The sequence below is a fragment of the Notamacropus eugenii genome, chromosome 2, assembly GCF_028372415.1.
Source record: "Notamacropus eugenii isolate mMacEug1 chromosome 2, mMacEug1.pri_v2, whole genome shotgun sequence".
NCBI classification, from domain to species: Eukaryota; Metazoa; Chordata; class Mammalia; order Diprotodontia; family Macropodidae; genus Notamacropus; species Notamacropus eugenii.
In genome coordinates this window covers 439,836,078-439,861,404 of record NC_092873.1, presented here as the reverse complement: position 1 = coordinate 439,861,404, position 25,327 = coordinate 439,836,078, and the positions used below count along the sequence as shown (strand labels likewise).

Genomic DNA, 25,327 nt, shown 5'->3' with positions numbered 1-25,327 from the left:
CTGACAAGGATGGTCAAGGGAGAGTTGATGCACAAGTGAAGTAGGGACGTGGGAATAACTGGGCCCAGATGTGCTGCGTCTGCAGGTGCTGAAGGAACTGGCCCATGTGATTGCTGAGTCATTGTCAGTGCGTGGTTGTCGTACATATTTTAACAGACTTTGTATTTCTTGCTTTCTATTTAGCGGGAGAGGAGGGAGCGGGGAGAGATTTTGGAACTGAAAATAAAATTGAGGAAAAAAAAGATTGTAATATACCCCCAGTCTATAAAAAAATAGAAAGCATGCTATCTGGTCCACGTTATCATCTTCTATAATTTATCTCCTAATCATTTCCCTTGAAATAGTCTTAGTTTAAGACAGATAAACTATCTTGTCCTTCTAGGTCAGAGTCTGTAGAGGGCTTCTTATCTCCAAGTCGCTGTGGCAGCCGAAATGGTGAAAAAGACTGGGAAAATGCATCAACAACCTCTTCAGTAGCATCTGGGACAGAGTATACAGGTGAGTTTGTGTGTTGTTTTTAGAGAAATAATTCCGTTTGGAATGTTTATTAGAGTAAAGATGAGTTTCTTTAAAAAAAAAAATTAGGCTCTTTGGATATCTTCTCCTTTCTCTCACCAGTATAGGAATCTTCCAAGTTTAGGCTAAATACAGTGTAGAAGGCCAAATTTTTTTACATATTTATCCAAGTTTTTATTGTATAGGTCTACTTAAAATATGACTTCTCCTAAAAATTTGAACTAGAATATAAAACTCCTAGAGTTTTGATAAAAGCAGATTAGGGAGTCCACATAGGTCACCTTTGAATTTATTGGGGGGTAGACAGGTGTAGAAAAGAGGTGGTCAATTTTAGAAATACGAAAATAATTTAAAAGTAAAGAAAATTTAACAATTGCAGTTAAGGTGAATATAAATAAAAAATGGAATTTTAAAAAGAGCAAAACAATATGTTTTCTACAGAATACATATACACAAATTTAAATTGAAATAGTGGATTAAAATTTAGTTCCAGCTAACTCAAGAAAATAGAGCGTTCCAGTGATTATATCTGGCTGAGTCAAATTCATACCAAAAGCCTTGAGAGATGAACAAGATAGTTCTCTTCTTATCATTCAGGCCAGTCCTTGCCCACTATATGTGGGTATATCCCAGGGCTGTATTCTTTTTTTTTTTTTTTTAAGCTGATTTTTTTAAAAAATTTATTTGTTTTCAGTTTTCAACACTCACTTCCATAAGTTTTAAATTTTCTCTCCCTCCCTGAGATGGCATGTGCTCTTACATGGGTTCTACTCATACATTCTTATTAAATACATTTTCACCTTAGTCATGTTGCATAGAAAAATTAAAATGAATGAGAAAACCCAAAACATGACAAAATAGAAAACAATCTGCTTCATTCTGTATTCTGATTCCATAGTTCTCTCTGGATGTGGATGGCATTTTGCCTCAAGAGTCCTTTGGGAATGTTTTAGGTCCCTGCATTGTTGTGAAGGGCTAAGTCTATCAGAAATAATCCTCTCACACTGTGGCTGTTAGTGTGTAATGTTCTCCCGGTTCTGCTCATTCCACTCAGCATCAGTTCATATAAGTCTTTCCAGGTTTTTCTGGTCTGCCTGCTCATCATTTCTTGTAGCACAATAGTATTCCATTCCATTCATGTACCGTAACTTGTTCAGCCATTCCCCACTTGATGGGCATTCCTTCAATTTCCAATACTTGGCCACCAGAAAACGAGCTGCTATAAATATTTTTTGTATATGGGGGACCTTTTCCCATTTCTGTGATCTATTTGGGATATAGCCAGGGTTATGTTCTTAACCCTCTCTTCTTTCTTCATCCTTTGTTTCAGTGATCTTATCGGTTTCCATGGATTCAGTGGTCATCTCTGCAGAAGTGATTTAAATCTAATATCCAGCCCGTATCTTTGTCTTGTGCTCTAGTTCCTTATTGCTAATTTCCTGCTTGACATATCCTCTGGATGACCCATAGGCATCTCAAACTCAGCACATACAAAACAAAACTCATTATCTTTCCCCTTAAACCTAACCTTCTTCCTCACTTAGCTCTGTTGACCTTAGTCCTGTAGGTTCATAGCCTAGGAGCCATCCTCAACTCTTCACTCACCAGCCCTTGTTTGTACTCAGATACCAAGTCTTGTCATGTCTATTTTCCGCATCCACCTCTTTCTTTCTCATACCACCACCTAGTCCAGGTCCTTCTCATCTTTCCCTTGTACTATTAGAATAGTGTCTGAATTGGGTCTTCCTGCCTCTGTTCTATCCCCTCTCCAGTCCACTCTACACACAGGTGCCGAAAGAGCCTTCCTAACATACTTGTCTTACTAAGTTATTGATCTGCTCAAGAAACTATAGTGACTTCCTTTATGTAAGCCCTTCACAACCTAGTTCCAACCTCTCTTTCAAGATTATACAGACAGGATGTCCCAGAAGTCTTAGTGCGGTTTTTAAGCTATTAAATTTGAGAAGAGAGCTGAGTTTAGGGGGAATGTAATGAGTTCTGTTTTGTACAGATTGAGTTTGAGATGCCCATGGGACATCCAGGGGCGATGTCAAGCAGAAAGTTAGAGATGAGACACTAGAGCACAGGAGAGAGTTTAGGACCAGATGATTAGATTTGGGAATCATTTGTGTAGAGATGACAATTACATTCATGGAAGCTGATAAAAATCATTTAAGCTTTAGCTTTTAAAGCTTAAAAGTGCACCAAGGCTTTTGGGGATACCTTTTATTACCCCTTCCTTGTACTGTATATTCCAACCAAATTTAAATTGTCCAATTTATTATTCCCTGTTTACCAATGTTCCATCTCCCACTCTATGCCTTTGCACAAGCTACTCTGCCTAGAACCCTCTCTGTCCTCACCTGTTCTTGGAAGAAGGAACCTTGGTTCCCTTTAAGGCAAATTTGGGCTTGATATAAGCCACACACACCTTCTTTCTTCATGAGACCTTCATTCCACATTATGTGTTTTTATTTTATGTATGTGCTAAAATTACTTGCCTGTCAACATATTGTATCCCATTTTAGGGATTAAAACCTCCTTAATGACAGGGACAGGGACTGTCTTCTGTATCTGTGTTTCCAGTGCCTGCCACATAGTAGGTATTTAATAAATGCTTAGTGACTGATTGCACTAAAGTATATAGCGAGTAATTTATAAAGGAAAATAGCAGAACATTAATAATAATAGACCGCTGAAAACTCTTCATATCAAAATGTGAGACAGAAAGTGAGAAAAGTTGTAGACTTAAACAGAATCTTGACGAAACTGGAGAGCAAAGAATATGCTTTTTTCCCCAAATATATAGCTTGAGCAATCACAGAAGTTGATTAGTTCTAGGTACAAGCAAATTTGTAAAATTTTGTAATGAAATTATTCATCAACAAACATTTCAGAACAGTAAAAAGGACTGGATGTTAAGATTTGAGCCATTAGTGTAGAGATAACAATTGAATTCGTGGAAGTGTGTAAAATCATTTAAGCTTTCGCTGTTAAAGCTTAAAAGGGCTGCTAGTAGCACAGTAGGTAGAGCACCAGGCTAGAAATTAGGAAGACACATCTTCCTGAGTTCAAATCCAGCCTCAGACACTCATTAGCTGTGTGACCCTGGGCAAGTCACTTAGCCCTCTTTGCCTCAGTTTTCTCATCTGTAAAATGAGCTGGAGAAGGAAAATGTAAACCACTCTGGTATCTCTGCCAAGAAAACCCCAAGTGGGGTCATCAAGAGTTGCACATGACTGAAACAACTGAACAGTTACAAAATTAAAGTTCTTAAAACTCCACCAAGAACAGAGAAGAGGATTATATAAGAAATGGAATTTCTTTTAGTTAAGACACACACACACACACACACACACACACATACACACACAATTTGTTTAACAAGGTAGTAAACAATATTGCTCTCTTCGTGTCACTTTTCACAGTTTTTCTGTGCTTTTTATAAGATGTTTTATAGAAGACTCCTATTTCATTTCTTTCAGTACCCACTAACCCTCCTTGTACCCTCTTTCCCCCTGAGTAGAAGCCTTTTCCATTATAATAAATATGTATAGTCAAGCAAAACAGATGAATACATACCATGACTAAGAACGTATGTCTCATTCTGACCCTAAGTAAATTTAGGAAGGCAGAAATTTTAGATAATACGTTTACTGCCATAATACTACAGCACTCAAAGGAGATAATATTGATGTGATCAATATGCAAGTTTGTATGGAAATGAAAGAAGACCTTGAACAATGCCTGGTTAAAAAAGAATTATAGCATTAGTTATCTTCATGTTGTACTTTTATATGCCAGTATCTGTTGCATTTGATAAAATGATAAGAGAAATTAGGAGAAGAGCTCAACAAGGTCCTTCAAACCAACTCAACAGGCACAACAGTGATTATTTCATGTGAAAGAAGGCATCGGAAATAGTGAAAATTATGGTTTTGGATTAAGAAATTAAAAATAGCTAAAAATATGTATCAGTAAGCACCCCAATGTACACAGTGGCCTTGCTATCACAGGTTCTTAGATCTGCATTCATAAAAGGAAAGGCAACTTTTGAGAGGTTAACAATCACTTTAATCAAGCACATGTATCAATCCTTTAAGCAAGCACATATATCATTCACCTATTTCGAGGGAGTCAGCACCCTGAACTTCAAAGAAAATACAGAGAAATTAAAGATCAACAGACATGGCTTCTTCTTCCTGAATGCAACAGACAGTTGGACCTCAACTATCTGACCAGAGTTACCAGAGAGGGAAGCACGACATCTGGGTTCTCAAAGCTGGGAGGCTCCTTAGCAACTTCCCAACCTCCTCCGCTGCTATTCTGGCCAAGCAGACACTTCCAGTCAGGAAGCTCCAAAGTAGTCAACAGACTTGGCTTCCTCTGCCTGACCATAATTCAGCAGACAGGTATAGCTCTCTGATCATAGTTACCAGAGAGGGAAGCAGCGATATCTGGGTTCTCAAAGAGGGCTGCGCGAGGCCAGGCAGGGCTGCTTAGCAGCTTCCCAGAGTCCTCATTTGGACAAACACTCTTACAAAAACTAAGCCCCAAAGTAAAACCACACCCTCATAGTATTTATACTTTTTTAGAGCCAGAGGACATCACAACCCTTGAGAACCAACCAGTGCCTCCTTAACAAAAGGCTGGGCTCTTCCCACAAATCTTCCTTAATCAAACTCCCCTTAATGGGCAGGAAAGATCTTTAATCACATTAAAATAGTTAACAATACAAAAACAGCCTTATTTCCTTTGGGTTTACTGTCTAGATTTCTTACTCAAAGATCAAGCCTTAAGCCCAGTTCACTCTGGACCTCATAGAGTGGACAACCAATCCCCACCCTCCTAGCATAAAGTAAATGTGAATACTAAATAATAACTGTTTCTCTTTTACCCAGGAACCCTGAGGGTCTTCCCCTCCCAGTTTGATTTTTTTTTTTTCTCGATTAAAGGGACCATCCCTTGAGAAACTACTTAAAGAGGCCTGTTCACTAAATGGGCTTTAGCTCACCCAGAATGAGAACTGGAAAAGGCCTTAGCCTAAAAGGGCCAGGGTCTCCCATTGCATCCTGGGCCCTCCCTAGTCATCCTGATGAATATCTGGCCTCTGAACCTAGATGGCTCTAGAGGAGAAGTGAGTCTGGTGACCTTGCACAGCCCTCCCTCACTCAAAAACAAAGTCAACTGCAAGTCATGTCATCATCTCCCTGATGTCATGGTCCTCTTCCAGAATGAAGGACACACACAACAACTGAAATTACTCTCCCAGTTTTAACAGTGATCTCTTAATGGCCAGATGTCATGGTATTTTCTCAAACTTTATCCTTCTAGCCTTTTGCATCTTTTGGCATTGTTGATCTCCCTCTTCTCTCCAGGTTTTTGTCCCTTGCTCCCTCATGATTCTTCTCCTACTTGTCTGACCTCTCCTCTGACCATGCTTCTCAGTCTGTTTTGCTGGACCTTCATCCAGGTCATGACTGTTGACTCTTGGTGCCCCCAAGGTTCTGTCCTGAGCCTTCTTCTTCTGTCTTTATTATTTTACTTGATCTCTTCAGCTCCCATGGACTTAATTATTATCCCAGTGTAAATGATGCTCAGTTTATTTGGTTCTTTCCTAACCTGGTCTCACATCCTCAGTTGCCTCCTTGACCTCTCATACTGGATGTCCCATGTGCATCTTAAATTCATCATCTCAAAAAGTGAACTTATTATCTTTTCCCTCAAACACTTACCTTGTCTATAACTTACTTCCCTATTACTCTCAAGGGTATTACCATCTTTCCAAGGCCCCATGCTTGCAACTTAGATATCCTCCTTCACTCTCTCTAGACCCCCATATCCAATCATTTAAATTCCTGTCAATTCCACCTTTGTAACATCTCCCATATGTGCCCTCTTGTCCTCTGACACTGCTGTTACTCTGGTATAGACCCTTATTACCTCACTCTTAGATTGTTGGTAGTAGGCTTCTGGTTGGTCTCCTTGCCCTCAGGTACCTCCAGTCTCTTTTCCATTCAGCTATCGGTTATCTTCCTAAAGCTCTCAGGTGTGACTATGTCAGTTCCATACTTAGAAAGCTCCAGTGGCTCCCCATTTTCAGGATTAAATATAAAATCTCCTGTTTGACTTTTAAAGACCTTTATAACTTGGCCCCTTCCTACCTTTCACATTACTTCCTTCAGAGCAGTGATGCCAGCTTCCTTTCTGTTCTCGAACAAGAAGCTCTGTCTCCTGACTACATTTTTACTGACTTTCCCCTCCAATTGTAACTTTCTCTTGCTTCATACTCTGCCCCCAGTATCCTGGAACCCTTTCCCAGTCCTGCTTAATAGTAGGGCCTTTTCTTTCAGATTATCTCCAAATTGCTCTTGTTTGTGCACAGTTATTTGCATGTTACTTCCTCCTTTAGATTGTGAGTTTGTTGAGGTAAAGGACTGTTTTTCCCCTTTGTTTGTATCTCCTGTGCTTAGCACAGTGCCTAGCCCACAGTGGTACTTAATGAATGATTGTTGACTTGACAAAGATCTTGACAGGCTAGAATAATAGGACCATTTGTGGTAAGATGAAATTAATTTAGATAAATGTAAAATTTTATACTGAGTTCAAAAAGTCAGCTTTATAATTTCAAGTTGAGAGAGGCATGGCTAAATGTCAGTTAATCTAAAAAGATCTGGAGTTTTAGTAGCCTGTGCACCTAATTTTAGTCAGCAGTGTGATATGACAGTCAAAAAAGCTAATTCAACTCTTAGGCTTGTTAGAAGACTTATCTTTGTAAGAGAGGCACAGTGCCCTCTAGGACTTGAAAAGTGAAGATCCCTCTGTGCTTTGCCATTGTCAGATCACATCTGGAATAAGAATATTGTGTTTCGTTCTAGGTGCCATGATTTAGGCAGGACATCGATAATCTGGAAAATGCCCAGGGGCAAGCATTTAGCATATTATAAAGAGCTATGTGTCTGTTGTTTAGAAGAATAAATTAAAGGAATTAGGGTTGTTTAGCCTGGAAAAAGCAGGCTTAGGTGAATGGGGAGGTAAACATGCTCGTTGGCCTCCAGTATTTAAAAGGCTAGTACGCAGGTGAAAAAATACACTTGTTTTGCTTGGTCCTGAAAGAGAGAACTATGAACACAAACAGTGAAAATTACAATTGACAAATTTGAATTTAATTTAAGGGAAAATGTTATAATTCCTAGTGCTGTACCATGCTGGAATGGTTTGTTTTGTAAGGGTAGGGAGCTCCTTTTTTCCAGAACCTGTCAGACAGAGGCTAAGGGACCCATCAGATGGGCTATGAAAGAAATTCTTACGCCAGGGATAAACTGTGCTGAATGGCCTCTGAAACCCTTGAAATTTTTTTGAAATAATGGAAAACAATAATTATTTCACTTATATTTGAAAAAAAGGAAAATGATGTGTATGTCCAGTGATTGTGGCAAGTTTGAAATAATTGTGATGTTTTAACGTATTACTGAACTTAGAAAATATGACAAATATAAACAATACAGTAAATACTGGAGATTTTTAAATTTTTTAAAAAATCTTTTCCATAGGACCAAAGCTCTTCAAAGAGCCCAGTGCAAAATCCAATAAGCATATAATACAAAATGCACTAGCTCATTGCTGCTTGGCTGGAAAAGTAAATGAAGGTCAGAAGAAAAAAATACTAGAGGTAAGCTATGTTCTTAATTACAATGATTCTTTTTAAAGTGATGATGAAATTATAGAAGACTTTATTAGAGTAAGTCCTCTTAGAATCAGAAGCAGTCAGATGGCGTAGTGGAGAGAACCTGGGACTGGAATCAGGAAGAGTTCAGCTCCTGCTCCCAGCACATTCTGGGCCATGCACTGAGCCTCTTTCTGCCTCCAAATGGGGGCACCAACCCCAGATGTGTTCTGAGCATCATGTGACATGATATGTGGCAGGTGCTTTACAAACATGGGAATTATTATTTCAAAGGCAGCTGTGAAGAATGTATAGTTGTACATCTTACTTACAAAACTGAATCATCGTTAAGTTATAATGAAATTCTGGAAAAGTAGAAGATGCATGTGTCTTCTGAAGGACCAACCCAGCTGAGTTTAGAGGAGCTCACCAACAGAAGGTTTGGCCCCAAGGGATAGGCTTTGGGGCCCATAGTAATCCATGAAGACTGTCTTTTCAAGGTATGTCAGGGAAAAGAACATCTACACCGACAGAACTGCAGATTTTCTTGCAGGATTAAAGCCCAAGCATTCAAAATGTCTTATAGGCAATATAACTTTCTCTTCTGAAATTAAGGTATAGCAAACTATAAGGAGGGAAAGGTTAGTAGCAAAGGAAAGAAATGATTCAAAATGTCCTGTGAAATTGTAATATTTACATAGAACAAATAGAAGTTTTAGGATTTTTCATTTAAAGTATCCATGTCTCTAATTAGTGTTTATTTCAAATTTTACATGATGTATTCAGCTTTGTCTGTTTTACAAGTAGGCCTTATTTGTACTAGGTATTTTTTAGAGTGTAAATACTGACTCAGAACATAGCTATGTTTACTCAGCAAACACATGTTGTTGTTTTTTTTTCCTTCTAAAGGAAATGGAGAAGTCCGATGCCAACAACTTCTTAATCTTGTTCCGGGATTCAGGCTGCCAGTTTAGGTCTTTATATACCTACTGCCCAGAAACAGAAGACATCAATAAACTGGCTGGGATTGGCCCTAAATCTATCACCAAAAAAATGATAGAAGGGCTTTATAAATATAACTCTGACAGAAAGCAATTTAGCCACATACCTGCTAAGACCATGTCTGCCAGTGTGGATGCAATTACAATTCACAGTCATTTGTGGCAGTCAAAGAGACCAGTAACACCTAAGAAACTTTTAACCACTAAGGCATAGTAGTTGGGGAAACTATTGCTTCAGAACACTTGTGATCTATTTGCACTTCATCTTTCTTGCCTATCAAAGATAAGTTTTTGGTTGCCAACAAGACTTTTATTACTTAAAACTGGACACTAAGCTTTGGTGATGTCATGCACAACTGGAATGTAAACCACAGTATTTGGGAGTTGAGAAGATTGTCGCTTTGGTGATAAGTTCAAGTGATAATGGGAATGTACTGATTCACATTTGGAGATGTGTATGTAGTAATAGAGGGGACAGCTGCACGAGATAAGTTTTGATATACAAGCACTGAATGTTCTTCTGTAGTAGCTGAACTTAAGGTTGAAAATATGGTTGAAATTATGGATTTTTGTGTTTCTGTTACATTTTTTACCTTTTTATGTATGTATTTGTCATTTTTCAAATGGTTTATTTTGCTAATTTTTCCTCTACTAAAGAAACTTTGGTCTTATTCTTAAACTCCATTGAATTTTGTTTGTATGTGGAGACTATGAGATTAAATGAAACACATCTTAAGAGGTAACTTGCACCTTTCTTAATGATGCTGCATAAAAAACACTAGATTTTGTTTTGCAAAAAATCCCTCAAATTTTAATGACGTCAAAGCAGTTTCAAAAGCTGTTACACTAAGTATTTACAGTCTGTATTTATTATTCACACAAGTATTAACATTTCTTTAGAAAAAGGAGGATGTGTTTTTATAGAGCTGCTAAGGTTTGTCTTTTCTGGGGTTAGGTAAGTAATTGTAAAGAATTAAATCTATGTATTCTGTGTCCACTTCAGCTCTGCCCAACTCAGAATGATGTATATATTTTCTTTTAACAAAAAGACTCTCTGTCTCACTTGTAAAGCAAATCACTTTATAATCTTGCAGAAATGAATGACATTTTGAGAATAATCTTTCCCTATGAAGAAAGATGTCTGGCCGTCTGTTGGTTTCAAGAGCTTTTTTCATTATATTTATAAGCAGTATAAAAACTATATTTAGAAATCTTTTTAAACAATATGTACAAAGGGCTGCGTTTTTATTTCAAAACAATGTCTAATTCTATTTTATCTTTGCTTAGCTTGGACATTCTTCCATTTTAAATTCTTTGCAAATAGAATTATTTAGATGAAGTACAAACTTGAAACGCTCCTCTCTAGGATCTTTGGTTTCTTTAACAATGCCTACCAGAGCGTTAGTTGGGGAAAAAAATTTATTCTCAGGAAAGGACTTGAATGATTATGTGAACCTGTCATGTTCAGTGTTGTGACAAATGTGTCAAACTGAGAGAAAGGTGGGGAGGATTGTGCCATTAGTGAGGCATCGTGCATTTTCTTTCAAGAGAAGTAGAGACTGAAAAGAAACATTTCTCTCGTTGAGTTGCTTAAAGAATAATGTTGCATATGATGTACTTTATTTACTTAGTAAAAAAAAAGATAGGAATGAGATGTCCTTGAACCATACTTTTTTAATTATTATAAGGCCTTAGGCATCAATGCATCTGAGTTATCAACATTTTCTCAGAAGTGCTGTCAATATTTTACTGTAATTTATGTTCTTATATTTATGTATATTTGTTAAAACTGTAAAAAAAAAAATCCATAGAATTTCCAATATCTGTGCAAAATGTATGTGTAGCTTAAAACTACTTGTGATCTACTGTTTGCATGTAAGAGACCAGGATATGTAACTCGTATTTTAAGCATATACAATATTGTGTATATAATATATAAATATTAAAAAGATGGGGGATGGTTGCACATTTTGCCTGTTAGACAACAATGTCCATTATTAAAATGAAGTGATTTTAAATAAACAGTTCAGAAAGATCATAGTAAAAAAAATTTAAATCAGAATATGGTAAATATAAGAGATCATTTATTGAGAATTAAGAAATTAATTATTACATTTGCTTTTTGCAATTGATAAATGATTCAGTCTCCTTATAAATTTGCTTAAGTATTTTCTAAAGAAGAAATTTGATGCTTAGTTTTAGAAGGAGCCCTTCAAATAATTGATATCATATGTGATGCAGTGTATCCTGGAGTCTAGTTGTCTGACAGTTGAACTGTAACTTGTGCAGTGTCTAAAGGCAGAATGTGAATATTTTCACAAGTTCATTGCTCTCAGCTTAAAATTTTACTTTATTGATACAGGAAGAGTTTGGGGCTTTTCCTTTTTAAGACTGCAAATTTTCTAATTACAGTATGGCTTTACTTGGAGCCATGTGAAAATAAGTTTTTTTTCTTTTAAAGGAAAATAATGCTTTTTTGTAAAGATCCAGATTTGTCATTGACCTTATTGGAACACACATCATCAGCATAGGTCAAATTACTACTATGACTATGGTATGGTTAAATCTGCCAAATAATTTTCTTAGTTACCAATGCAAAAGCATCCAATTCTAACTGTTATTGCAGCTTTGGAAAATTTTCAGTTCCTCTTGGTTTGTTTGGGCTTTGATTTTAGTACATCTGACTGTTACAGCTTTTCTTGTTTGGCTGTTTAAAGCCAAAATCAGGTAATTTAATTATGGTTTTGTGGGTACTGTTGAGCAATGTACAGTGTATGGTGTGCTTATCTATCCACTTGGAGCATTATTTCCAACTTTTTTTCAGATGCTGTGCTGTAAAATATTGTCATATTGTTCATTTCCTGGTATAGTGTATTTTTCCCCCTTTCATTTGAATAAAAGCATGGCACCAAATTCATTATCTGACTCTAGTTTAAAAAAGGGAGGGGTATCCTTTCTGTGACTAGAATTTTTACATTTTTGCAAATCAGTTTGCTCAAAAAAGTGAATTTTATGTTTCCTTCATGATCATATATACTTAAAGCCTAAGTATTCAAATTCTTCATAAGGAATATCTCTTAGTAGTGTAAATGTATATTGGAGTAGTTTGACTTAATTTGAACAATGCCATATAAAATGTTCAGGTCTTCTGTTATTATGTTCACTTTTCCATAGTCTATTTCCATTAGCTGTGATCTTAGATGAAATAGTGACAGAATTAAAACTTACGACCTTGACAGATAATCAGGGTATCAGATCTATTCCAGAGTACATCTACCAGCCAAGGAAAACTGGTTCTTGGAATGTTTATCCCACAATCTTATAGTCAGTTTTTCTGATTCAAGTCTTGTGAATTATAAGGACTTCTAGTCACAGTTTTAAACATCTTTAGTACATAATTTTATCCTTCAGGTCATTGGTTTTATATAGTCTGGAGATCTGAGAGTTTACTCTTATTTTAGCCCCTTTGCTTTAAAGATGAAGAGACAAAGGACTCAAAAACAGGTAATGTGATTTTTGCCCAGGGTCATGCAGGGAGCAAATAACAGTGATCAAAAAGTAAAAGCTGAGCCATCCAACTCCAGAGTGGTGTGCGTCTCCCTAAACACAAGCAGCTACCAAGCACTTAACTCTGTGCCAAGCTGTGTCTGTGCTAGGAAAACTGGCATGAAATAACCCTTGCCTTCAATGGGCTTAAATTCTATTTGAAGGAAACAAAAGATCTTTTCCTGATTTCTCCATTCATTCCCCTCCCTCCACCACCAAATTATCTTGTATTAATTTTGTGTTGTCTTTTGTACTTAGATTGGTGATTGGTGAGGAGAAAGAAATGGAATAGCAGGTGGGAAGAGGAAAGGCCTCATACAGAAAGTGAGACTTGAACTGAGCCCTGAAGGAATCTAGAGATTGTAAGTAGTATATATTTTAGGAGAGTGTGTTTAAAATAAAGGGGACAGCCAGAGCAAAGGGACAGAGATGGAGGTGGTGGAATATTGATTGGTTGGAGGAATAACAGAGTGGCCAATTTGGCTGGACCAGAGAGTTTGTAACAGTGAATGATGGAATGTATAAGGCTGGAAAAGTAAGTTGGCTTTTAGTGTTCTTGTTTGATCCTAAAGGCGGTTGGAAACCACTGAAGTTTTTAGTTATTGCTAGAGCTGTGCTTGAAGAAAATCACGTTTGTGACTATGGTAGGACGAGAGACTTGAGGCTCCTGATAGGACCAGAGTTGGTAACTGTGAGCAGATTAGGGATATGGAGATGAGAGATAGTACGGAAGTAGAATGAGCAAAATTTGCAAGTGATTGGAGATACAGATTGCAGCAGAGTGAGCAGCCAAGGATAACTCTTAGTACTCCAGGAAGCTTGTCAAGTCAAGACTAAGTTATGGAGAAAGGGCCATCTGAATTGTTAGAGGAATTTGCTCATTGAGAATTTCCTACATGCCATGAACTCAGGTCCAGTCAAAAAAAAATACATAAAATGGTGTGTGTGTATGTGTGTGTGTGTGTGTGTGTGTGTGTGTGTCTGCGCTTTAAAGGCAGAGGCATTATATGAATACAAACTTTACTAAACATGTAATCTTAAAGCTTTCATATATCCCACATCACCCTTTTTCTGAGGTAGGTAGGTCCCACCATTCTCTCAGCCCAGTTTTGGTTTTGAAATTTCTTCCCATCTTATTGCAAAAGAGGCATGATCCATAAAACCATGAGAGACATAACTGACCCTTCAACTCAAGTTACATTGGAATTCTCACTTAGGAAATTAAATAGGAAAAATGAGGCACAAAAAAGCCTGAACCCCAGATTCAGGGATCTCAAGTCAAACTCAAGTATGTGTGGCTCAAGCCCTATTTTATTGTCTTCCTCAGTTCTTAGGATTCTTCTGAGTACTTTTCCTCTTTCCCACCCCTATTTCCCAAGGCTCTTTTCTCAGATGGCTTCCATGTTCTCTGTTTTCTATTTGAGAGAAATGATTGACTTTTTTTTTATTTAAATTTTATTTTGTTTCAAATTCTCTTTCACATTCTCCCCCACTCACTGAGAAGGCAAAAAAAAAATGAAGTCATGCAAAACATTTTCATGTTAGCCATGTTCCCCTCCTCCTCCCAAAAAAAGACAAGATAAAGCAAAAGAAAAACCTTCAGTCTGCACTTGTTAATCAGTTTTCTCTCTGGAGGTGGATAGCATTTTTGGAATTGTCATAAATCATTGTACTGATCAGAGTATTCATTATTGTACAATATTACTGTTACTGTGTAGTGTTCTAGTTCTGTTCACTTCTCTTTGCATCAACTTATGGAAGTCTTCCTAGGTTTTTCTGAAGTCATCCCCTTTGTTATTTCTTACAGCACAGTAGTACTCCCTCACAATCATATACCACAATTTGTTTAGTCATTTCCCAACTGATGGACATTTCTCCTCAATTTCCTTTTTTTTTTTTGCCACCATAAAAAGAGCTGCTATAAATATTTTTCCTTTATATTTGATCTCTTTGAAATCCATTCACTTTCAAAACTTCAACTAGCTTTCCTATGTGGATAACTAACTCAGATTTTCATGTCCGGTTTTGAAACTCCCCTGCCCTGTGACAAACTCATTATAGTTTTTGCAAATTAGCAAGTTTTATGGGTTTCCAGATAGGAAATAATAATGATATCAGTGCATTGGTATGACCACAATTTTTTCCTTTTAAAATTAATATTGAGGAACTTAAGAGTCACATGATCAGCACATAGAGAACTTGACATTTTCTCTGATTTCCACAACCTCTCAACACTTTTCCAAAATAGGAATTATGCATGAGAGAGAAAAGTAATTCCAGCCATCTTGAGTCTGAAGATATTCAAACCTTAAGAAGATAAAAATTCAAAGTAACAGTAAAGAAGGTTATTCTCTATCCCTAACACACATAGGCAGGGCTGCACAAGCCAATGCATAGGCTCAAGAAAGAACTCAACTCCACCCTTACCCACTTTCCAGTGCTTTAGAAAATCAGAAGGCAGAAGCTTGTTCTGTCTGGGACTACAGAGTTCCATGATGTAACAAAACTGAAGACCTGAAGGAACTGAAGCAGGACACTGGAGTGTGCATGATTCCCGAATGAAAGTGCCCAACATGAAGCTGGGACCAGTTTTGTCCCCCAAAAGTCACTGAGGGCAGAGACAGAAGCTTGTGAATTGTCCAGCTTGGGAAAAAGCTAAGACAACTTTGAGGTCTATCCTCCAGGGAAACCTCACCTCAAAGGGGAAGAAATCCAAAAGTGAGTAATACGGAATGTGTGTGTGTGTGTGTGTGTATGTGTTTGTCCTTCCTTGCTGAAGAAGACCATGCCATCAGAGAAATGATGACATGACTTGCACTTGACTATGTTTTGAGGGAGGGAGGGCTATGCATGTCACCAGCCTCACTTCTCCAGAGCCATCTGAATCCAGTGACCAGATATTTATCAGGATGACTGGAGATGACACAGCATGAGTCAATTGGGGTTAATTGACTTGCCCAAGGTCACACAGCTAGTGAGTGTCAAGTGTCTGAGGTGAGATTTGAACTCAGGTCCTCCTGACTCCTGCACTGGTGCCTTATCCAGTGCACCCCCTAGCTGCCCCAATAGGGAATATAGGAAAAGAAAGATTGAAATTACCCAAGATCTCAAGAGGAAGAAATACCAGACACCATGAACATAGCAGATAAATCAACAGAAAATAATAACATAAGAAAATATGACCTCTAGATCAGCCAAGTGAGGGTCAGACCTCTATGAATGAATATTAAAAGAAAAAAATGAAGACCTGTTAAGGCAAAGGACCCTGTGGATTCTCAAAAAAGCATGGAACCATGGAATGATGTAACTGATTGCTTTTAAGAAAGAAATAAGAATTGTAAAAGCAGAATTTATGTCTTACACAGCAGAAAGAATTCTTAGAATAGAAAAACTTGAATCTACAGTATCTTACCAAAGAAACAAAAGGAGAAATAACTGATTGGAAGTGTAAATACATGGAAGTAAAGGACAGTCTGGAAGAAAAGAAGCAAAAAAAAAACTCCCACAAAATACTTAAAACATAACATATGCAAATAAAACATTGTTCTTCAGAAGATGCATAGAGATAATTTTGGGATTATAAATCTCCCAGAAGAAAGCAAATCAAAAAACCTGAATACTGTAATACAAGAAATAATACTATACGAGAAAACTGCCCAGACCTTCTGAACATAGAAAACAAGTTTCCAGTCAAAGAACTCAGAGATAGCACCTCTAGAGAGGAGGAAACAAGCAAACAAACATTATTTTGCAAACTCCAGAAAATATAGTTGTTAAATTTAACAATTCCAATGACAACAAATTCTTAAAATGACCAGGAGAAATACTGAAATATAAATGTAAGGAAATTTGGATAACAAGACTATTCTGCACCCACTAGCAACCACAGGAGGGAATAGAATAATGTGCTCCAAAAAGTAAATCACCTCAAGACCTCTCAAGATACAACCATGTTGACCAGAGCCTAACCATTAATGAAAAAAGATGGACATTAAATTAAAAAGACATTCTCAGAAAGAAAATCAGACCTGAACAAATTATTTGCTTTTCCAAAACTACAGACAATAAAAATACAAGAAGTTTAAAAAAAAAAAATACAGCCATCAAAGACAACAAAACAAATGATTAAGATTTTTCTTTATAAAACTACACAAGAAAACAAGTGAAAGCAGAAGTCAAAAGAAGTGGTTTTGGAGAGACAGACTTGACATATCATTGACTAACCTCATATCGCTGTCTACAGGTGAATCAATTTTTTTATGGAACTTAATTACAGAATGAGAGGGAGAAAGAAAATACAGGAAAATATGTGTTGTAATCCATTCAAAGGTTTAACAATACAGAGGAAATAAGTCTTGTAGGAAGAAGAGAACCTACAGGAGAGTGTACACAGAGGCAAAAAGAGGGATTGAAACAAAGGGAAAGCAAAGGGGAATCTCATTTCAGTAATGGGGGGAAGTGCCATTGACAAATATTCCCCTGGGAAAGTGATCTTCTATAAAAGGTAATGGGGACCTTAAAATGGGTATAATGAATATTTAGTGTTCACAGAGACCACTCATTCTGTCTCAGGACAAATCAGAACTCCCAGGGGCAACACCAAGTCAAGGCATGGACCCTCCCATGGAGTCCCAGAGAGAGAATTTAATGGCAAATGGGGAAAAACTGGCCATGGGGCAAGACAAAGGACAAATGAACTGTACAATCAAGGACAAATAAAAATTTCTACCACTGGGCAATATCCCCTCTATCACATACACAAACATGTTTCTAAGAATGAGAAAAGGGAGCTCATTGGGCAAAATCTATAAGGCATTGAATAAAAAAAATTTTAGTGAATGGAGCTTAGAAGCTTTAATTCCATGAGAAATACAGAGAGAAAGATTAAGGGCCATAAATTGACAAATGAACATCTAGAATAGGCAGAAAAGGAAGATAAAACAAGACAATGAAGGAAAGAAATCTTCTTTAGGAAAAAAAACCAGAAAAATGGCAGTTTTATTAGCTACAAAATAAACCCTTAAAAATCAATGACATTTTAATGTAATAATGATGATACATCCCGTGTACAACACGGGACAGTAACAGAAAAAATAATTCCATTCCAAATAGCTTCAAAATGCGTTAAGCATATGGAGATCAATCCCTGTATAGATTCAGTTACAAAGTGGTCAAAAGAAATAACTGGAGAAATATTCAGTGCAGCTATCTCAATGGAGGTATAACAAAAATTATACCTCCTGAGTTATAGTTTTAATGCTTTACCAATGAAATTATCAAAGGGATACTTTACAGAATTTGACAAAATAATATTTGAATATCAAGATCATTTTATTTATTACCTCCAACACTTTCTTGAATTTGAGAACAACCTGCAGTTTTGTCCATTTGAGATTATTTTTCAAAATACTTTTTCTAAAAATTTATTCAGGGTTTGCATTTTGTATCATTTAAAAAACTTTGGAGGTAGAGCCAAGATGGCAGAATAGAAAGACGGACCTGCTGTAGCTCTCCTCCTATAGCCCATAATATACCTGTAAAAAATGGCTAAACAAATTCTATAGCAGCAAAAACCACAAAATGATAGTAAGGCAGCCGGGAAGGCCAACAGGAAAGGTCTCTCACGCCAGTCTTGAAGCAGAGCGCAGCCCAGCCTTGGCCACACAGTGTAGCAGGGACAGGACCAGAGCAGGCTTCAAATCACAGAATCATGGGCAGCAACTGTGATTCCCAGATTTCTCAACCCACAAATGTCAAAGGACAGTAACAAAGCTCTTTCACCTGGGTGAGAAGGGAGCAGATGCAATGTCCATTTTTGGAGCCCTCAGCCTAAAGACCCTGGGGTATTGAGCTGCTGATCTGCATCTCAGCCCTGAATGGCAGCCCTGGGGTGAAGAGGAGCACTGGCTGGTGGAGCTGGTGGAGGCTCTGGACAGGGAATTCTACTCACAGATCCTGGGCAGAAAAGCTTTTGGTTGCTTCCAGACCAGAGTGCAGGCCAGGAGAGGAGTAAACTCCTCTCCCTTGATTGTGCCACCTTGGAGGAACTGAGAACTTACAGGTCCCCAGAGTATATCCTTCACTTGACAAAGGACTCAAAAGTCAAGTAACTGGTTGGGGAAATGCCTACAAAAGGAAAACAAATAAGACTATAGAAGGTGACTTTCTTGGTGAACAGGTGTTTTCTTCCATCCTTTCAGATAAGGAAGAACAATGCATACCATCAGAGGAAGACCTAAAAGTCAAGGTTTCTGTATCTAAAACCTCCAAAATAAATTTGCAGTGGTCTCAGGCCATGGAAGAGCTCAAAAAGGACTTTGACAATCAAGTTAGAGAGGTGGAGGAAAAATTGGGAAGAGAAATGAGAGTGATGTAAGAAAATCATGAGAAGTGAGTCAACAGCCTGCTAAAGGAGACTCCAAAAAATAGGCTAACTCAGTTGAGAAAAGAGGTTCAAAAAGCCAAATGGAAAAGGAGGTTCAAAAGCTCACTGAAGATAATAGTTCTTTAAAAATTAGAATGGAGCAGATGGAAGCTAATGACTTTATGAGAAATCAAGAAATTATAAAACAAAACCAAAAGAAGGAAAAAAATAGGGAATAATTTGAAATATCTCATTGGCAAAACAACTAACTTGGAAAATAGATCCAGGAGAGACAATTTAAAAATTATGGGACTACCTGAAAACCATGACCAAAAAAAGAGCCTAGACATCATTTTTCATGAAATTATCAAGGAAAATTGCCCTGATATTCTAGAACCAGAGGGCAAAATAAATATTCAAAGAATCCACTGATCACCTCCTGAAAGAGGTCTGAAAAAAAAAAAACTCCTAGGAATATTGTAGCCAAATTCCAGAGTTCCCAGGTCAAGGAGAAAATATTGCAGGCAGCCAGAAAGAAACAATTCGAATCTTGTGGAAATACAATCAGGATAACACACGATTTAGCAGCTTCTATATTAAGGGATCAAAGGGCTTGGAATATGATACTCCAGAAGTCAAAGGAAGTAGGATTAAAACCAAGAATCACCTACCCAGCAAAACTGAGTATAATACTTCAGGGGAAAAAATGGTCATTCAATAAAATAGAGGACTTTCAAGCATTCTTGATGAAAAGACCAGAGCTGAAAAGAAAATTAGACTTTCAAACATAAGAATCAAGAGAAGCATTAAAGGGTAAACAGGAAAGAGAAATCATAAGGGACTTACTAAAGTTGAACTGTTTCCATTCCTACATGGAAAGATAATATTTGTAACTCTTGAAACTTTTCTCAGTATTTGGGTAGTTGGAGGGATTATACATACATACATACATACATATATATATATATATATATGTGTGTGTGTGTGTGTGTGTGTGTATATATATATATATATATATATAGACAGAGGGCACATGGTAAGTTGAATAGGAAGGGATGATATCTAAAAAATTAAAATTAAAGGGTGAGAAAGGAGTATATTGGGAAGAGAAAGGGAGAAATGGAATAGGGCACAGTATCTCATAAAAGAGGCAAGAAAAAACTTTTTCAATGGAGGGAAAAAGGCAGGGAGTTAAGAGGGGGAAAGCAAGGCTTACTCTCATCACATTTGGCTTAAGAGAGAATAGCATGCACACTCAATTTGGTATGAAAATCTATCTTACACTACAGGAAAGTAGGGAGGAAGGGGTTAAATGAGGTGTGAGGGGATGATAGAAGGGAAGGAAAATGGGAGGAGGGAATAATTAGAAGTAAACACTTTGGGAGGGGGACAAAGTCAAAAGAGAGAGTAGAATAAATTGGGGGCAGGCTAGAATGGAGAGAAATATAGTTTTTCACAACATGACTATTATGGAAGTCTTTTGCATGACCACACATGTATGGCCTGTATTGAATTGTTTGCCTTCTCAGTGGGGATAGGAGGGAGGGAGGGAAAGAAATTGGAGCTCAAAGTTTTAGGAATGAATGTTGAGAATTGTTTTTGCATGCAAGTGGGAAATAAATACAGATAATGGGGTACCTACAAGAAAAGAGAGAAGATGGGGATAAGGGAAGGGAAGGGTGTGATAGAAGGGAAAGCATATTAGGGGAAGGAGTAATCAGGATGCATGGTGTCTTGGGGTAGGGAAGGGGAGCAGTGGGGAGAAAATTTGGAACACAAAATCTTATGGAAATGAATGTTGAAAACTAAAATAAATAAAGTTTCAAAATGAATTGAAGTAATCTGATACAAAGCAAGACCAGCACAGAAGTGTTTCTTGAAAACAACATTCTTCATTTTCAAAACAAAATTCATTATCTTCTTGCCCAATTCTTTCCCTCTACCAAATGTCTCTATTCGTTAAAGGAACCATCATTTTCCCAGTCTCCTACCTTCACAACTTTGGCATTATCATCAAATGCTCACTTTCCCTCATCTCACATACCTAATCATTTGCTGAATCTTGCCATTTCTACTATATATTTTTCATCTTTCAAATCTCATCCCTTCTTTCAATGACCATTTTAATTCCAACTCTCAACAACTTTTGCCTGGACTATTGTGGAGGGAGGCTCCTAATTAGCACCCCTACCTCATCTCTTCTCTCCCTAAGTTATCTACTTAGGCAGTTTTCCTTAAGTTCAAAACTGACCATGTCTCTCTTCTACTCAATAAACTCCAATGGTTGCCACTAGAATAAAAATAAAAATTGAATTTTAATGATCTTCACAAGCTGATCCTAACCTATCTTTACAGACTCGTTAAACTTATAAATTATTCCTATTCCTGGTCCCACCAAAGTGTCTGCCTCTAGGTACCCTTTCCTGCTTCCATTCTTTTGAACTGGTCATCCCTCATCTGGAATGCATTCCTTTCCCCATTTCCATCTCATAGAATCCAGCATTCCTTCAAGATTCACCTTCTACATGAAGCCTTTCCTGACCAACTTCCATCCTGCACAAACTGCCAGTGTCCCCTCTGCCTGACAACCTCATGCTTAATTATGTTGGTGTTTGTATTAAATAGTTGATGCTAAATGTGTTTATTTCATTCATATTAAATTACATTTCTTTAGTGAATGTTTTATTTCGTTTGTATTTACATTTATTTCTTATTTATTCTGTACACATTCTTTACAAACTTAAATATGCACACATTGTATCCCCCAGTAGTAAGCTCCTTGAGAGTAAGGGTTCATTTTTTGCCTTTGCATCCCTTGCATAACACAGTGCCAGATGCATAGTGGAAATTTAATAAACTGTTGTTAATTGGTCACTAACCCCCACCTAAAGTCCCCAAATAGCTAAAAGAAGGGGAATCTGGCTTGGATCCGTGTCTTAGCAACAATGACATGATGGAAAGAGGATTGGTCTTGCAGTCAGAAGATTCAGATTGAAATCCAACACTAGCCATTTTACCTTGAGCGCATTTTTGGGTTAGGAATCAGTTTTCTCCTCTGTAAGATGGGGATGGTAATACTTTTGTTATCTAGCTCATAGTGTGATGAGGTTCAATGAGACAATCTATGTGAGTACCCTGTAATTACTCAGTTCTCTCTATGCGGCAGCAGTCCACAGGACTTCTGTATGAGTCATCACCCTGGACCTAGTCTGCCCAACCCAGGCAGTGTCCTTCCCCTTCATGTCTTGTATTCAGTACTGAGATTGTCTGAAATAATGGGCCATTTCAACCATTCTGAGATGAGAGCCATGTGGGAAAGCAGGACAAATTTGGTGTCAGGGGACCGGTCCAGCCAATCAAAGGCCATGGACCTCACTAAGTTTGAGGTATGCAAAAAAAGCAAAAACTTGGCTGCTGCCCTCAAGAAGCTCACATGCTCGTGGGGGAGATGACATGCAAACAACTGTACCTACCAGACACCTCACCTGTGTGATCTTGGTCTGGACACAACCTCTCTGGGTCACAGCTTCTTCATCTGTGTAAGCTGGCAGAGTAATTGACTTCTAAGGTCCCACCCAGCTCGAAATCTACGGTCCTATGGCCCTGTTTCTTGACAGCATGAGGGCCCATTCAAGGTGGTTAGTAACCAAGAGGGAAAGATCTCTTTGGAAAACAGGACCAGGGAGACAATGTCCAAAGGATCAGGCCTTTTACGACTCACTCTTCTTAGGAATTTAATTCAATTTAACAAGCATTTATTAAGCACCTGTCATATGCTGAGGATTCTGCTGCGTTAGGGAATGTCAGTACAAATAAGGAGAATGAACCTAATCCTCCTCCCTAGAAAGGGAAGAATATAAGCATTTATACAGTGCCTACTGTATGCCAGACACTTTACAAATATTTTGATTTTCACAAGAACCTTTCAAAGGTGGATGCTGTTATTATCTCCATTTTACAGTTAAGGAAACTGAGGTAAACAGTTGCATACCTTGCCCAGGATCACCAAACTAGTATCTGAAGGTGGATTTGAGCTTGGGTCTTCCTGACTTCAAGCCCAACATTCTATCTAATGCATCACTTCACTACCTTAATCTACTAAGTAGTGAAACAATAGGTAGACAGATAAATATATGTAAAATATAGAGGAAATAAAAAAAATAATAGGGTTGGGGAGATCACTAGCAACAAGGAGGATTCCGGAAGGGCCAACTACCTGTAGGAAATGTCACCTGACCTGTGCTTTGAAGAGAGCTAGAGATTTTAACATTTCAAGTGCAGGTGACACAGACTATGCAAAGGAGATGGACTATCATGCGCATGGAAGAGCAGGTCTGTTTGGTGAAAAATGCAGTGGGGATGCTGCACAGTCTGTCTGGATAGATAGGTTGAAAGGGTTTCCAAAGTACCCTGCAGTACCCCTGGAGTGAAACTTTCCCTGGTGAACTCTCAGTAATTAGGAACAGAGCCCAGAACCTCTAATTCCCAGTTCATGGGTTTAGAATTATTATTATGGAGAAGGTAGAGATGGGATTGCAGAAAGTAGCTTTTGCTTGACTGAACTGGGATCCAGGACTGGCTTTGACCTTTGGGGGCTACATTTTCTCCATGACATCCATTCCACAGTTTGTCATTTATGCTTAAAATGCTCCCCCTCCTCCCACTGACTTTTTAAAATTTCTAGCTTTCTTCAAGACACAGGTCAGGTGTCATTTCCTGTGGGTGACCCTTCCTCATCCTCCTAGTTGCTAGTGATCTTTCTGGCCCCTGATATTATTTTTCATTTATTCCCTCTATATTTTGCATATATTCATCTGTGTACCTCTTGCTTCACTTTAATAGACTTCTAAGGGTGAGTTCGACATTCAGGGGAACAGCACTATGAGATCATAGGATCACCTATTGAGAGCTGGAAGGTCCAACTCATCCATTTTGAGATAGAACCCCAGGGACTGGCCCAGCGTCACATAGATAGACAGCACTAAGAAGCAGAGCAGGTATTTGGCCTGAAGATGTTTGATTCTATCCTAAATCTGTTACTCTTTCCCACAGTGCTAGGTCCCTAACATACCTCACAAACATGGTTTCAGTGATGGTAGTCATCAGGTTGGCAAGTTCACCCTAGAAAATGGTTGACTAGCTATCTGAATGCATCTCCCTGAGCCAGGCAAAAGAAGGTAGTCCAGCTATTAAAAACTAAATTACTTAACAGTTATTTGTTGAATGTTTACTTCATACTTAAATTTGATCTAGATATTACAGGATACCGGAAAAAATATAGATCTATAAGTATGTCATCTATATGCTACGTAGTATTTCTATATTATAGTGAAAATATCATAGTATCCCATAATGTATTGCCAGACTGGGTCATGTATATACACACACATACGTGTGTGTATAAGTATGTGTGTGTAGGTATATGTAGATATGCACACACACATCTATATCTATCTCACAATCTCTTTAAGGAATTTATGTTCTTGGGGAGAGAAAATTTATATACATGAAAAATTGAAATAACATGTACTGTGTGATCAAGTGGGAAATTGTCATAAGTTCATAGAATGTTGGTAGCTGGCAGAGACCCTTGTGGTCCTCCAGTCCAACCACAATTTGATAGATGAGGAAAGAGCCCAGACAAGGCAGTGCAGGCTAGAAGGACCTCTTAATTGTTAATCGAGACCCCTCGATTCTTATCCTAACTCTGCTACTAAACTATCTCCAGTCATCCTGATGAATATCTGGTCACTGGATCCAGATGACTCAGGAGGAGAAAGTGAGGCTAGTGACCTTGCCCAGCTCTCCCTCACTCAAATCAAAGTCAGCTGCAATTCATGTCATCATTCCCCTGATGTCATGGTCCTCTTCAAAAATGGACAATCTCAGATACTCAACTAATTATGATCTTGGGCAAGTTCCTGCCCTCTGGACACATTTCCTCTTCAGTAGAATGATGGGATTGGGTTCAGTAGTGTCTAAGGTCCCTTACCACTCAAATTTTCTAACAAATGTGAGGTGTGGGAGTATTGGCTGAGGCTTTCTGGAGTTGAGAAGGAGAAACTTGAAGAATGAATAGGGTTTGGATAGACAGGCAAATGAAGCAACAATAAAGATGAGAACACAGGCTCAGATACCTCATTATAAAGCCAAATTAGAACGATCTGGGAATCCCTACTGACTCTTCATCAATGGTGCCAATAAAAAAGAACTATAGACTTTTCTGCCCAAGTT

General features: G+C 37.9%; 1 protein-coding gene across 7 annotated transcripts in view; it reads left to right on the top strand.

Annotated features, from left to right (window-relative positions):
- CAMSAP2 (calmodulin regulated spectrin associated protein family member 2) overlaps nucleotides 1-12,100 on the top strand; it is a 150,557-nt gene extending 138,457 nt beyond the window's left edge. For all 7 annotated transcript variants that reach the window (XM_072648261.1, XM_072648260.1, XM_072648259.1 and 4 more), the window contains 3 exons: nucleotides 383-498; nucleotides 8,070-8,188; nucleotides 9,092-12,100. In XM_072648261.1, coding sequence (XP_072504362.1) covers nucleotides 383-498; nucleotides 8,070-8,188; nucleotides 9,092-9,397 — 541 coding nt within the window. In that variant the 3' untranslated portion in view covers nucleotides 9,398-12,100. The remainder of the gene's footprint in view (nucleotides 1-382; nucleotides 499-8,069; nucleotides 8,189-9,091) is intronic.
- Nucleotides 12,101-25,327: the final 13,227 nt, after the last annotated feature.